Source organism: Monodon monoceros, unplaced genomic scaffold, assembly GCF_005190385.1.
Source record: "Monodon monoceros isolate NGI ecotype Baffin Bay Population unplaced genomic scaffold, NGI_Narwhal_1 Super_Scaffold_5, whole genome shotgun sequence".
Classification (NCBI taxonomy): Eukaryota; Metazoa; Chordata; class Mammalia; order Artiodactyla; family Monodontidae; genus Monodon; species Monodon monoceros.
In genome coordinates this window covers 107859770-107875563 of record NW_021703782.1, presented here as the reverse complement: position 1 = coordinate 107875563, position 15794 = coordinate 107859770, and the positions used below count along the sequence as shown (strand labels likewise).

General features: G+C 39.0%; 2 protein-coding genes across 4 annotated transcripts in view; one reads left to right on the top strand and one right to left on the bottom strand.

Moving 5' to 3' along the window:
* The window catches only part of ABL1 (ABL proto-oncogene 1, non-receptor tyrosine kinase), a 134218-nt gene that overhangs the window by 69828 nt on the left and 48596 nt on the right, over positions 1-15794 (bottom strand). The gene's annotated exons all lie outside the window — the stretch shown is intronic.
* LOC114883784 (S-adenosylmethionine decarboxylase proenzyme-like) lies at positions 1955-3451 on the top strand. Its single transcript, XM_029201802.1, has 2 exons — positions 1955-2063; positions 2419-3451. Exons 1-2 carry the CDS (start codon positions 1955-1957, stop codon positions 2964-2966), a joined length of 657 nt encoding a protein of 218 aa, XP_029057635.1. The 3' UTR covers positions 2967-3451.

Here is a 15794-nt window from a genome sequence, read left to right as displayed (position 1 = left end):
AACTGGATATGTAAATTTCTCTAAATTGATATATCCATGCTTATTTTGCCACTTTAAAATTTGTTAAAGTGACATAAAATGTATGCTCATAGAAAAATTTGCTAGACAGTTATTGGTTTCCAGTCTTCTAGTTTTCTCGTGTCTAGAAACTTTAACTTTAAAGTTGGCTAATATAAATGGTTACAGAGAAATAGGAATAGGTACATAAGATAAATGTGGTTTGTCTGTTTTTTTCATTAAGAAAATTATTAGTTTATTAAGACAGTAAACCAATATAATCTATGCATTGTTTTATTTAATGTGATATAATCAGTTAAATTTTACAACTAGTTAAGAGGTTTAATTTTATCATCTATGGGACTTCCCTGGTGGCGCAGTGGTTGGGAATCCGCCTGCCAATGCAGGGGACATGGGTTTGAGCCCTGGTCCAGGAAGATCCCACATGCCGCAGAGCAACTAAGCTTGTGCGCCACAACTACTAAGCCTGTGCTCTAGAGCCCGGGAGCCACAACTACTGTGCCCACATGCCACAAATACTGAAGCCCACGCACTTAGAGCCTGTGCTCCGCAACAAGAGAAGCCACCGCAATAAGAAGACCGCACACTGCAATGAAGAGTAGCCCCCGCTTGTCTCAACTAGAGAAAGCCTGTGTGCAGCAGCAGACCCAAGGCAGACAAACATAAATAAATAAATAATAAAATTAAAAAAAAATTTTGTCATCTATTCATAAACACATACCTAAGAAGGTATATTAATTAATTCCAAGTTTTATAAATGATAAAAGATACCAGAAGACAAATTTGATGATAAACTATTAATGGTAAAGGTAAAGGGTCTGAGGAAAATAAACTGTTTGTCTAGATTTATAATGCCTACAGATAGTAAATTTGAAGAAAATATTGAATTGTGTTTAAAAATACTGGAAATCTTGGCTCAATGTTAATAAATTTATTTATTCATTAAGAAAAGGACTTATAAATCTTTATTGCAAAATTTTAAATGAATGATAGACAAAAAGTAAAATCAGAATTTGGGTTTTCTTTCTGTAAAGTGACCAAGTTATTCCATTGCCAGATAAAAGGTTCCTTTCCTTTTTATCAACAAAATATTATGTTAACTATCTGAATTTTCTGTCATTACTCAAGAATCATTTTGAAAAAAAGTTCCCCCCTTTTTTTTTTAAGTTCCTATAATCAACAATTTCTTGTCTTTGGATACTATGACATGTCATATACAGAGGGGGTTGGAACACGCATAGAGAAACTCACAGCATTTCTGACTTGGTGAATCAGAAAAGTGAAGCCAGGAAACTACGAATGCTGAAGAGTGCAGAGTAATCTTAGAAGGGACAGAGGCGGGTGATCTCCAAACTCTGTACACTCATCTCTCACTGACCCTTGAACTACTCATACTCATAGGTGGGACAGACTCAAAACAGCTCAGCTAAAGACAAAAGATCTAAAGATAGAAACAACAACAAAAAACTCCGAGTGTTTGGAGAAAACCCTAAGCAACACACAAAAAAGCTACTAGAACTAATAAGTGAATTTAGCATATTGCAGGATACAAGTTCAGTATACAAAAGTCGTTCTTACTTCTATACATTAGCAATAAAAAGTTAGAGGCTTCCACAGTATGGCCGGCGACATTAGCAAGAGCTCGCTCTACTCTCTGTAACGCGGAAACAGCGGACTACAAGGGACTGAGCTGTATCTGCCTCTATTTCCAACAGACTCACGTTCAACTTTCGCTCACACACACACACACACACACAAAGCCGGGAAAATTTTATTAACCCTTAAAAAAAAGTTAATATAAAATTATAGCAAAAATGGAACCTGAACTTTAGTTAACACAGCTGGAACAATTTGCAGCTGCGGCAGCGGCGGCGGGAGAAGAGATTTAATTTAGTTGATTTTCTGTGGTTGTTGGTTGTTCGCTAGTCTCACGGTGATGGAAGTTGCACATTTTTTCGAAGGGACCGAGAAGCTGCTGGAGGTTTGGTTCTCCGGGCAGCAACCCGGCGCAAACCAAGGATCTGGGGATCTTCGCACCACCCCAAGATCCGAGTGGGACATACTTTTGAAGGATGTGCAGTGTTCAATCATAAGTGTGACAAAAACTGACAAGCAGGAAGCTTATGTACTCAGTGAGAGTAGCATGTTTGTCTCCAAGAGACGTTTCATTTTGAAGACATGTGGTACTACCCTCTTGCTGAAAGCACTGGTTCCCCTGTTGAAACTTGCTAGGGATTACAGTGGGTTTGACTCAAAGCTTCTTTTATTCTTGTAAGAACTTCATGAAGTCTTCTCACCAAGGGTACCCACACCGGAATTTCCAGGAAGAAATAGAGTTTCTTAACGCAGTTTTCCCAAATGGAGCAGCATATTGTATGGGAGGCATGAATTCTGATTGTTGGTACTTGTATACTTTGGATTTCCCAGAGAGTCGGGTAATCAATCAGCCAGATCAAACCCTGGAAATTCTGATGAGTGAGCTTGACCCAGCAGTTATGGACCAGTTCTGCATGAAAGATGGTGTTACTGCAAAGGATGTCACTCGTGAGAGTGGAATTCGTGACCTGATACCAGGTTCTGTCATTGATCCCACACTGTTCAATCCTTGTGGGTATTCAATGAATGGAATGAAATCGGACGGAACTTATTGGACTATTCACATCACTCCAGAACCACAATTTTCTTATGTTAGCTTTGAAACAAACTTAAGTCAGACCTCCTATGATGACCTGATCAGGAAAGTCGTGGAAGCCTTCAAGCCAGGAAAATTTGTGACCACCCTGTTTGTAAATCAGAGTTCTAAATGTTGCACAGTGCTTTCTTCACCCCAGAAGATTGAAGGTTTTAAACGTCTTGATTGCCAGAGCGCTATGTTCAATGATTACAATTTTGCTTTTTTTTTTTTTTTTACCAGTTTTGCTAAGAAGCAGCAACAACAGCAGAGTTGATTAAGAAAAATGAAGAAAAAACGCAAAAAGAGAACACACATAGAAGAAGGTGGTGGCTGCTTTTTAGATACTGATACCAAGGGCCATGCTTTCCATAACCACCACCTTGTAGTTGCAGAAAGCCCTAGATGTAATGGTCGTGTAATCATTTTGAATTATAGGCATTATTATATCAAGGAGTTAGATATCTTGCATGAATGCTCTCTTCTGTGTTTAGGTATCCTATGACACTCTTGCTGTGAAATTGAAGTGCATGTAGAAAAAACCTTTTACTATATGAAACTTTACTACACTTGTGAAAACAATTCAATTTGGTTTCTGTACAGTGTAATATTTCTCTAGGTACCATCCAAAATTCCCCACAGACAAGGCTTTCATCCTCATTAGGCGTTGGCCTCAGCCTAGACATCTGGGACTATTCTATTAAATTGCTACCAGGATTTTGCATCCAGTTACCTCCACTTACTAGAACATACTGTCTACTAATGTTATTGAAACCAATTTCTACTTCATACAGATGTTTTTGCAGCACCAATCAAAGTTCTTTTTCCACGAGTCGAGCCCTCTAAGAAAAGGACTGCAGTTATCCATTTTGTGTATTACGGGCTTCCCTGGTGGGGCAGTGGTTGAGAGTCCGCCTGCCGATGCAGGGGACACGGGTTTGTGCCCCGGTCCGGGAAGATCCCACATGCCGCGGAGCGGCTGGGCCCGTGAGCCATGGCCGCTGAGCCTGCGCGTCCGGAGCCTGTGCAACGCAACGGGAGAGGCCACAACAGTGAGAGGCCCGCGTACCGAAAAAAACAAAAAAACAAACATTTTGTGTATTACTATCTCACTGCTTCCTATACTTATGTGACTTTAATTGATTCATTCCTCACCATGGTGTCTCCCTCCCAACCACACCCCCGCCATAAAACAATACACTGTTACACTGTGTGTTTACACTAACCTTATACCCCAGAGGGGGAACGGGGTGGGGGGGATGGACTCTGGGCTTAATTTTCTTTTAAGGTCAAGGGAGTTTGGCATTTTTCGTTACTATGAGCTCTTTTGGAATAAGCTGGTGTTGATTAGCAAAGAAGGTGTAGATTGATACTAGGGAATATTGGCAGAACTGTATGGAAACCGTATGCCATTCTGTGCCCCCCGTTAAATGAGATTAGCCTCTCATGAGTACCATGGCTTTATTAACTTGCTAAGTAGTAGTATAAAAGAATTATCACTAAATTTGTTAGCAAGGAGATTTAAGATAAAGGTTGTATTGGATTCAACAAATCAAGTCAGCTCAGATGATGCACCTTAACTTTTACTTTCGCAGCCTTTTCCACTAATTTCTATTAATGGTAATGCCATAAACTTTGGGTTCAAAGCAGAATCGATGTCTTTGCCATCTTGTGACTTAAAAAGTTCTGTGACTTTGTGGTGCATGTGATAGTGTTCTGACGGCTCCTCTTACTGGTACTTCTTTCACCGTGGAGCAACGTCAAGCGATGAATGAGAACTGTTCAGATTACTCAGACATACGACACAGTGAAGCAGAATGCTATCCATAAAACATAACATACAAAATTCCAAAATGGTCAATGGGAAATGACTAGATATACAGGCTTAAAAGAGCTGGCATCTTTTAGCTGTATTTGCTAATATGGACATCTAAGCAGCTGAGAAAAGAGCAAAGTTGACTCAATTTTGTATTTCTTCTTGTCCTCAAGCAGTTTTTGATTTTTTCTGGATTGATGCAGTGATGTTTTTGTTCCTTCCATATTTATAAATGAAACACTTTTTTTTAGTGTTTCTAAACATAAATTCTACTTGGTTTGAAATCAAGTGGTTGGAACACTTTTGACTTTTAAACATGTTGTTGATTCAGAGCTTCATTGAAGAAGCTTTCGATCAATGGATCAGTCCGATTCTGTAATTAGCGCACAGTACCTAATGTTTTGGTGCTATTATGAGGACCAATGCTCAAAGTGGATTTTGTTCTTGAACAGTGTCCCAGTAGATTTGATGAACATTTATTGGCTTGAGGTCTGATTCCCCCCACCCCAACAGATTTAAGATTTCTATTTAATGTTGAAAAACTGCACAAATTTGTATGGAACAAAGCCTAGAAAAATGAAAACTAGATTGAATAGTAATCTAAATTAATCCTAGTGTGTATGATAGAGGAGGGAAAATTTTGGTGCCATAATTTCTCTCTTCGTGGTGTTGGACTTAAATCAGTTGAAATGTATTTCTGTACCACAATTTAAGCTTCAATAAAGGTTTGCTTAATTCATTGTCTAGCGGAAAAAAAAAGTTAGAAAGATTAAGTAACGATTCTATTTACAATATCGTTTAACAATACTATTTATATACTTAATGAAAGATGTGCAAGCCCTGTACACTGAAAATTATTAAGACATTGGAAAGGGAAATTATAAAATACCTAAATACACTGAGAGACATACTCATGGGTTGTAGAATATTGATTCCTCATGAAGCCAATATTAAGACGGCAATCCCCTCCAAATGGATAATAGACAATGCAATCTCAATCAAAATCTTAACTGGCTTTTTTGAAGAAATTGACAAGGTAATTCTAAACTTTATAAGGACAGGCAAAGACCTAGAATAGCTGAACAATTTTGAAAAAGAACAATAAAATCTGATGACACCTTAATTCAAGATACATTATACAGCTACAGTAACCAGGATAGTATGACATTGGTAGAAGAACAGACACATAACAACAGAATCAGAATAGAGTCCATCTGTAGGTCCACATTTACACTTGTCCTATGACCCAGAAATTCCATTCCTAGGTATTTCTCCGGCAAAAATAAAAGCGTATGTCCACACAACGACAAGTACAGGACTGTTCATAGCAGCAGTATTCATAAGAGCCCCAGCAACGGAAGCAATTCATATGTTATCCACTGATAAATGGATAAACAAACTTAGCAAGGAAAAGAAAAGAGACAGTATACACAACAACATGAATGAATACCAAAAAATCATGCTATGTGGAAGAAATCAAATACAGAAGTCTATGGTTTTTGTATTATTCCACTTACATGAACTTCTTGAAAAGGCAAAATTACAGAGACAGAAGGCAGATGGGTAGTTGCCTGGAATCAGTGGTTGGAGAAGGGAATTAACTGGAAAGGGGCACAGAAAAAATTGTAATAACGAGGGAACTGTTTTATAATCTCAGTTGTGACAGAGGTTCCATGATTACGCACCAAAATTCATCAAAACGTACACTTAAAATGGGTGGACTTTATTACATGTAAAGAATACCTTAATTCTTTTTTAATTACTTAAAAAAAATCTCCCAACCCAGGCCCTAATATTCTATACATATCCTTCCCTGACTAGGACTCTGTCAAGGTGCTGTGAACAGCATTTACTTTACTAAGATTTCCTTCCTTGACAGGCTTCCCTGAAGGTCTGTGAGGAGTTGATGTTAACAAAGTTCAACTATATTTCACTTATAAAAACCATTATGTTACAGATTTTATCATCACGATATCAATAATGGTTGACACATAACTTTTTACTTACTGTATCAAGCACTCTATATGCAATATCCCACTGAACTCCCATCAAACCCTTTAGGGAGGTGGCATTATGATCGACTTTCTTACTGAGGCCATAAGAGTCAAGTTATTTGTCCAGGGTCACAGCTAATACATGATAGAATCTAGATCAGGACTCAGACTGGAGTATGTGTACCCCTTGGAAGTAAATGAAGATTTTCCAGGGGTTATTAGACACGGATCACTTTTAAGAGAATAAACTCCCAAACCTCAGCCTTCCTGTGTACTCTTCGTACAAACCAATCTGCCTGAGCCAATGCACCTGCAACCCTCCCAGTAATTCTTTCCCACGGCCCTTTCACTATCACCCGTCATGCACTTTACAAAGGCAAAGCTCACCCTCACCACGGAGCACCGCTTACCAGTACGAACACCTCTGGGAGGACAAACACAGCTCCAAACACTGGCGTTAGTGAAGCCTCCTTTCCTCGTGGCACCTTAAACCCACAGTTTTATGACTCTCCTGGCTTCATTCACATTACTGTTAAGGGTGAAGCATGGGGCTGGAAGAGGGGCCTTGGAGGTTGCTCTGAACTCATGTACATCACAGAATGGGCTGGTATGTGTAAAGACAATTTTTGTTTAACCACCTCGCTTCTTCAATCCCCCTGCTATTCTTAAAGAATTCATTGTTATTATAGGAAGAGGCAGAGAACAAAGTCAAGAAAGGGTTGGTAGGAAATACTGAAGGCACAGGTTTCTCATTTCATCCAGGTAACAAACCGTGGCAAGGTACTGTACAATTTTCAAGAAATAGAAAAAGCACGCTGGGAAATACCAATCAATCTCATGGCATGTCTCCTCTGTATTTCCACTATTCTCAAGTAGTGTGAAAGAGCTTGGTGGTTATTCTTTTCTTTTTTTTTTTTAGAGATTCTTATTTTTACTTGAAAAGTAAAAACAACAACAACAACAAAAAACAACTAAGGTACACATTGGGAATTGAACTACTACAGTTTTTCTTTCTAGAGATGTGACATCCATGTTTTCTGGTCAGTAATGTTCTACCAAATATTGTACTAAACCAGTGTACTTAAATCCAAGCAGACAGATGACCAGTAAAGCTGTTTGCTATTGGTGATCATTCTTGATTTGCCAAAAGATTCTTAGATGTTGTAAATCCACATTTATTTTTTACTTGGGCACAAGTCTCCTGCTCCTTGTTACTTATCTATCTTTTCTGATTATTGGAATAATACACTTAGCAATTTGAGATTAATTTAACAGGAATATGTTACAGGTTCCATTGCGAGCAATAACTTAGTAACAGTCATTAATATACGTTTTGTAAGTTCCACACTTAATAATGGGCCCAGTGTCTTCTCTGCCTTTCATTAATAACATCTACAAAGTAAATTAAATTGTACTCTGAGAAGCAGAACATCCACTTTAACATATGGTGTAGGATACAGTGTTTTCAAATGCAACCTTCTTAAACATGCAAGAAGCCAGGAGAAAAAGGTCTGATGAATATTCAACAAACAACTGGGGTTACTCCTAAGGGGGGTGATCAAGAGAAAGAGACATTTACTTATTTTAAAATAATGAGTAAATACTACCTTTGTAATAAAAACAATTACAACCAAAAAGTATTCATCAGAATAAGAATTAAAAGGTAATCACTTGTTTACTGGAAGCTTCTGGAAGCTGTATCAATTCTGACCTGCTGAAGAGATGAACACCAAAGGGCGGGAAAAGGAGAGAAAAAAAGAGGGAAAAAATGAAAAGGTACCTGGTCTAATCTCTTGATGTAGTGTTTGAGCTTTGAGAACAGGTCCATGGGTCCTGGCAACAGAGATTTGCACCTGGAATCACAAACGCACTAGTCCTGGGAGCGGGAAGAACATCCTGTGTTCTTTTATTACCAAAATATTCCTATATGGAAAATGCCTGGAATAACTGTCAGACACAAATAAGAATGGTCTTGGCAGCAAGATTTAAATGTTAACCATCACGTTGTTGAATGCTTTGTATGCAGTGACCACCCAGTACTTACGGAGTATGTAAAGCACTCAGAACAGGGTCTGACATAGTTAAGAGTAACGTAAGTTTGCTATCGTTATCATTATACTGCATTCTAGTAGTATAGAAATGTGAAAAGCATTTCACTGATTCATTCATTCACTCAGTAAGTTTCTGCTAAACATCTACTATGTGCCAGGTAATAGAATATGTACTGAGATTTAATAAAAGCACAAGATAGGCATGTTCCTGTGCTAAGCGAGCTTACAGTCCAGGAGGGGAGGGGCAGTGAACAAAGTATCACATTAATTAAAGTATAATTATAAATCAAAATAAGTTCTCCAAAGACAAGAATAAATCCTATGAGAGAATACAACAAAATGAAAGTTTATATAAAAAATTCTTAATGACTTGCATATGTTTTATAAATTCCTGTTTTTAAAAGATTCTCTCATTAAAATTCTTTTGATAAAGTAAAAGTCAGAGTAGAGACTACCAGTATCTTATTTTTTATTTCTATTCAGTTTTTTTAAAATTTAATTTTAATATTGTGGTATCATACCTAAACTAGAAATTTATATCCCACTTGAAAATATACTGATTGCTTAATCAGCCCAGCCATGGCTTTTTGTTAAGGATTTTTCATGTTTACAAAGTGAAAACCACTTATTCTCTAATTTATCTATTTAGTCAGTCAGTCGTGATTTCTAGACATCAGAGTCCCTTAAAGAGAAATATACCTAAACAACAAAAAAATGTGGCCAGTTATGCAAAATAAAGGTACCAAATTAAATCTTTAAGCTATGAATACGATAATCAATATATCATATCTGGACACAACTCTATTCAGAAGTGCAATAACTAAGCAAAATTTTTGTATCTGTCAGGCCCATGCGCTTATGATATCGTTGGGAAAACATCTTTAAAAATAAGAGCAAAGGAACAGCTACAAGGAACAGACTATTCCGAAACCACTTCCAGGAACAGGGTTTGTTTAAACAAAATGTATTAAGTGAAACCAGCTGCATTAAGGGTCGATGCCATCTGAAGCGGAATTCTAAAACCACCCACTTCATAATATCTGGGTATTTATTCCTTCCTGTTGCTATAAATGAAATACTCAGTGGCCAACGAGCTATATAAGACAGCATGGCAAGGAGCAGTTCACCAGTGAACAAAAGGCCCAATTGTAGTACAAGTGGATGCTCACAAGAAACCCTTGGGTCTTCTAGCTAGTCCAACTAGCTTTATGCTTCCTTATCACGCATTGGACAAAGTGCTAAGGAAATGTGGGGAGAGTCGCTCTTTTGAGGGTACCAGGAGAGAGGTGCCTACAGTCAGGAATAATCGTATTCTGCTAGTGGGTCAACGGATGCTGCTTTCACACAAACTGATGATTTAAAAAAAAACCAAAAACACAACACCCCAGGAACTAAAAATATACTTTAGGGAATCCTGAAATGCATACTTTTTTTCCAATCTGAAAACTAAAACAGAGCTGAAGAAAAATGCAGCCTGAATCATAACCAAGGTTTCATTATTTAAAATCATTTTCCTTAACTTATAACAAAAGCATACGAAACGGCTTGCCCCTTTGAAGACTTCCTGGTGGCAACATATCAGGGGAACCCTTCGGGAAGTCATGTGACCCAGTCAAGAAGATCATCCATTTTAAAAGTGTTTCCCAGTGTATCATCAGTACTGGCGGTAGGACTGTAATCAAAACAATGCAGTTGAGAAACGCAGCCATTAATCATTTTATTTTGGAAACCAATTAGGGGATGATGAAGGAAGAAAAAACAGTGATTCATTTGTTTTGATGAAATCTGGCCTTCAAAAGATAGAATGGGCCAGGAAACACACATATTTTTATGTTCTAAGGTATCTTAAACTTGGCCTTTAAAAAAAGATTCTTCCCAAGCTCAGTAAATGAACAAAATAAATCAGCTAGTTGATGAACTTGACCGTGATATATTCTGCTAACTTTATGGATGTAAGCTTGCAGGTAAAAAAATATATATGACCTAAGGGCAGTCACAAACTTTGCTGTTTGAAGCACCAAACTCAACAAGATAGCGATGGACCATGATCCAAGGTCACCTGCAGGATGATGGTGGCTCATGTTTGAAACTGCATCATTAGCTGTGCTTACCTGACTCTTTAAAAAGCAGGCAAAGCTCAGTACTAAAACTCAAGTCAAAATGTGCAATTCACAACACAGCTGGTATGGACCAGATCTGTTTCTTAGAAGAAACAGTCTGAAACTTCTAAAATGCACGGAGAGGATAATATCAACAATGTTCTGAAAGGTTTAAGAACATTTCAATGACAGGAAATCCTCATTATTATGACTACCACCAGTTAAAGATGCAAGCACAACTACGTAGACAGTACAGTATTATTTGAAATATCTCTTAAAATATCCTATTTCTTTTTAAAATATCCTTTTTTAAGTTTTATTGAAGTATAGTTACTTTTCTCTTAAAATATCCTATTCAAAATTTTCCACACATCTTAACCCATCTTATACCCTCCCCCATTCAATACTTCCACTCTTTGTGCTTCCCAGGACCCCACATCAGAAATCTTATTTGACATGGTTACTGGTTTGTTATAGAGAAGGGGTACAAGTGGAGGGCTGGGAGGATGAAGAAATTCTTGAAGGACCAGTCGGTGCAGGAGGTAGCTGATGGAAACTGGAAAGGAAAAAGAAGAAAATCAAGAGACAAGCAGTGACATGAAAGGGGTCACCTCACTGGAGAGGCTTTCGGTTACTTGTGGCCTCAGGCTACCACGTGGCCTCTTGAAGGGCAGAATGTAAAGTTCTCAGTTTGACCAACCAACTCAGTGTCAGGAGAAAGGAAAAATGACACATTAGCAATGGGAAGCTCAGAGCGAATTCCCAGAGGCTGTCAAGACTCAACCTAAGTGATGGTGTGTCCTCGCACAAATGTAGGGCTTACCTCAGAAGTGAACCCCAAGGCAACCTAGGTCTACTTCCTAGATGAAAATGCTATTCTATTTTCAACTTCATTTCTTACTTTCATTCTGTCTGGATGGAAGAAAGATGATTTGGGGGTTTAAGTCCTGGCTCGGTTCTAAACCAACTGGGATATTTAGGCAGGTTAATCCACATCTCTGGGTCTATTTAACTTCTTAAATTCTAAACCTTCTTTCTTAGAGTCATTTCCCTTCTTGAAATATATCCTTGAGAATGTCCTTTCGTGACGAGTTCTCAGTGGTAAATTCTTTTTGTTTTTATTTATCTGAAAATGTCTTTATTTCATTCTCATTCTTGAAAGACTGTTTTATGGCTATACAATTCTAGGTTAGTAGCTATTTTTCTCTGCCTACTTTGAAAATATTATTCTACCGTTTCAGGGCTTCTACTCTTGCTGTAGAAAAGCCAGCCATCACTCTAATCCTTTGTAGGTGATCTGTCTTTTCTCTCTAGCTATTTTAAGAGTCTTTTCCGTCTTTGATATTCTATAGGTTCACTATGTATTTAGACATGGGTTTCTTTCCTTCTTTTCCTTTCCTTTTTGACTGTGTCGGACTTTGATGGGCTTCCTGAACCTGAGAACTTTTATCTCTCTACCACACTTAGAACTTAGGACAAGAGAGGACCCCGTCCTCAATTCCACAATTTAACAGACTGCAGCTCTCCCCACAAGGCAAGGGGTCTGAAGGCTCAGGGGATGTGCCCACCAAGAGCCTAACTACCATATTCTAGGTATCCAGGACCCTGGAATTCCCTACCTAATCAGCTCCAAGCCCACATTCAGAGCTTACATGGATCTCTTCCCAGGTCTACTCTGAAGGTGGAACGCACCAGCAGTGTGGGCAGATTAAACGTGCCAGAGGTGTCCTCTAGTGGCATGTTTGTGAGAAATGTGAACAGAGATTATATAGGCAGGCTGAAACATCTATACATGTGTGCTTGAGGCCCCTCACAGTGCACAAAAAAGCTGGGGGAAGAAAGAGAAGAGGGTCAGGCCATAGGTCAGGGTCTGGCTCAGTCTGTGCTGCTACATGCCAGTGCAAAACTCTGTGAAGTTCAAACACTCTAAATTTCTAGGTTACTATGGTATATTCACCAAGGCAGGAGTATAGAACATATTTTATTTAGTAATTTGTTACACTTGTAACTTTTAAATATTTAGACATATAGTTTGTGGGCCTCCATTTATACTGACGCCCTAACTTCCACAAATGACAAGGGATGGCCTGCTGTTTATCAATTATAAAAATTCTCACCAGTTATCTCTTTCAATATTTCCTCTTTGCCATTCCCCCTAGCATCCTCTTATGTTCTTGGAACTCCAATTAAACATAAGTTGGATCTTCTCACTATATACCCTGTCTCTTAACCAATCATATTTTCTGTCTCTTTAAACTGCAAGCTGTGTTACTTCTTCAGATTTATCTTCCAATTCATTAATTCTCTCTTCAGCTATATCTATTCTGATATTCAACCCCTCCTTGAATTTTTTATTTCAAAGATTACACTTTTCACTTCTTGACATTATATTTGGTTTTTAAAATAAATTTGCCTGGTTGTTCTTGATGATATCTTTTTCTTTACTCATATTTTCAATTCCTTCTTTTGTTTCCAAAAAGTACTAAGTGATTTTATTTTATATTCAATATCCAGTATTTCCAATATCTGAAATCTTTAGATGTCAGAGTTTACTATGATTTCTATTGACTCTTGCTCATGATATCCTGTCTCTGTGTGTCTGTGTGTCTGCCTGTCTCTTTTGGTGTGTTCATTTTAGTTGGAATGATCCATGGGAATTCTTTGAGTCCAGAGAAGACTTCAATTTGCTTCTGTCATGTGCCCACGGACACTAAAAACCTAGGTCCACTTTAAATCAAGATTTCCAACTTGCAATTATGGGGGAGCAGTGTCACACAAATAGTATAAAATCAATTTCCAAACCCATGTGAGAGCTAGTCAGTAGCCACAAGTTCTCATGTGACTTTTTTTTTTTTACTTTGTCCTCCACCCAAAGCCAAAAGTGAAATGGAAAATTTTCTTTGCTGCTTGATACTGTGTAAAGTACTCCTCTCCTAGTCCACCTTTTCTCTGAGAGTGTAACCTCTCTGAAGTCTTGGCTTTACAAGAAATCGTCTTGGATCAGCAAGCCCTTTCTCTACCCTAAGAGAGCCCAAGCTTGTCACAGGCATACTACTCTCCTCCCCCACCCCACCAGAGTTCTGGGTCATTTGAATCTGTATACCCAGGGTATCATCAATTTCTGGGGTTAAAGTTTTGTGAGGAGCAGATTATTTACATGGTCAGGGAATGTCTTCCCCACAGATTGCTTTTTAGTTGCAAGAGGAAAACTAGCAACGGATTATCCAATGGAGGAACCAAACCACACCCTTGACTAGACAATCAAAATTAATGTCACTAATGACAGGCAGAAGGACACTGTGTGTACCTGGATGATACCATGAGAAAGAAATAACATCACTCCTGTAGTATTCTAACCAAGAATGTGTAACCTGAATCTAATAGTAAGGAAACATCAGACCAAAACTGAAAAACATTCTATAAAATAACTGGCCTTTACTCTTTAAAAATATCAATGTTATGCAAGACAGAAATACTAAGGAACTGTTCCAGATTACAGGAGATTAAAGAACATGACAATGCAATCCATGATCCTGGGCTGGATCCTACACTTGGGGGTGGGGGTGGGGGGGATGCTATAAAAGGCATTACTGTGAGAAAACTGGAATATGGACGGTAGATTAAACAAAATTATTGTTATCAGGGTTAAATTTCTTAAAATTGGTAATTATATGGTAGTTAAATAAGAGAATATCCTTGTTCTAAAGAAATACATTTGAAGCATAAGGGACAAAATGTTACAACCTAATCTCAACTGACTCAGAAAAATGAATTTTCTATCCACATACACATACAGAAAGAGAGAGAGGAGCGTGGAGAATGATAAAGCAAATGTAATGTGGCAAAATGCTAAAAGTTGATGACTCTAAGTAAAGAGCATGTGGGAATCTCTACTATTCTAGTAAATTTTGAAACAATTTCAAAATACAAAGTAAAAACCACGGTTGGTCAAACTTGAGCCATGGTAGATGTGGAAAACAGAAGAAACAAACATACAATGTTTGCATTAGCAAACTGTACTGATCTATGAGGAACCCAGAACTCCATTCTACCAAATATTTCTGCTGAGGAACAGGTGAAGAAATAATACAGAGTTCTGCTCCTGCTTAAGACATGGAAAGCTGTAAGAGAACATCCGTCCCAATCTAACAAGAAAAGGCTAGATAATCTATAAAATCATAACATTTCTTGAGCTAATCAGAGAGCTGAGGTCACAAGGTAACCAAGTGAACAGAATTCTAAAGAGTGACAAGTCCCTCCAAAGAGAGACAAGACATACAAACTGTGTGACCTTTCACAGAGCACAGGAGGAACAGGTGGCTGCCATAAAATTAGGTAAGAGGAAAACAGCTTAAATTTTAATAAATTCTTATAAAGCCGAGTGTGGCTTAGTATAACATATCGAATCTCTGGGAGTTCCAGACATCACAGCTGTCTGAGCTGACTTGCAAGCTCTTTTCCATGGGGCCTCTACCAGATGCTCATGATAAAGATTGGGAGCAGAGAAGGAGACTAGAGAGAGCCCCCCAATACTGAACTGGGATAAAATCTTGCCCACTTCCTGGACCACTCTCTCATATAGCGTGGAAACTTTAATCCATTGGGGGGAGGGCAGGAAACCCTCCCTGCCCCCCAGGATCCAGGCAAAGATCTACTGCTTCTGGGCGTGGAGGAGAAGCAAAGCCATTGTCAGCTGGATCGTGCACTGATACAATATAGAGGTCTGCTATTGCTGGGGAGGAGGGGCCCATGAGAAATTCTATCCCACCCAACCAACACCCCCCGCCCCCGGAAGGTAGAGTTTGGGTGACACAGAGCACCGGTGGAAGTGCTGGAATGCTAAGAGAGCCCCACCACAGGACATGTCTAAGACTAAAGACTAAGAGGACCGAGAAATTCTCTGCCCCGACCAACCATGAGCCTGGCTCCAAGTAAAAAGCTACAGCAGGGCTCCCCTGGTGGCGCAGTGGTTGAGAGTCCGCCTGCCGATGCAGGGGACACGGGTTCGTGCCCCTGTCCGGGAAGATCCCACATGCCGCGGAGCGGCTGGGCCCGTGAGCCATGGCCGCTGAGCCTGCGCGCATCCGGAGCCTGTGCTCCGCAACGGGAGAGGCCACAACAGTGAGAGGCCCGCGTACCGCACAT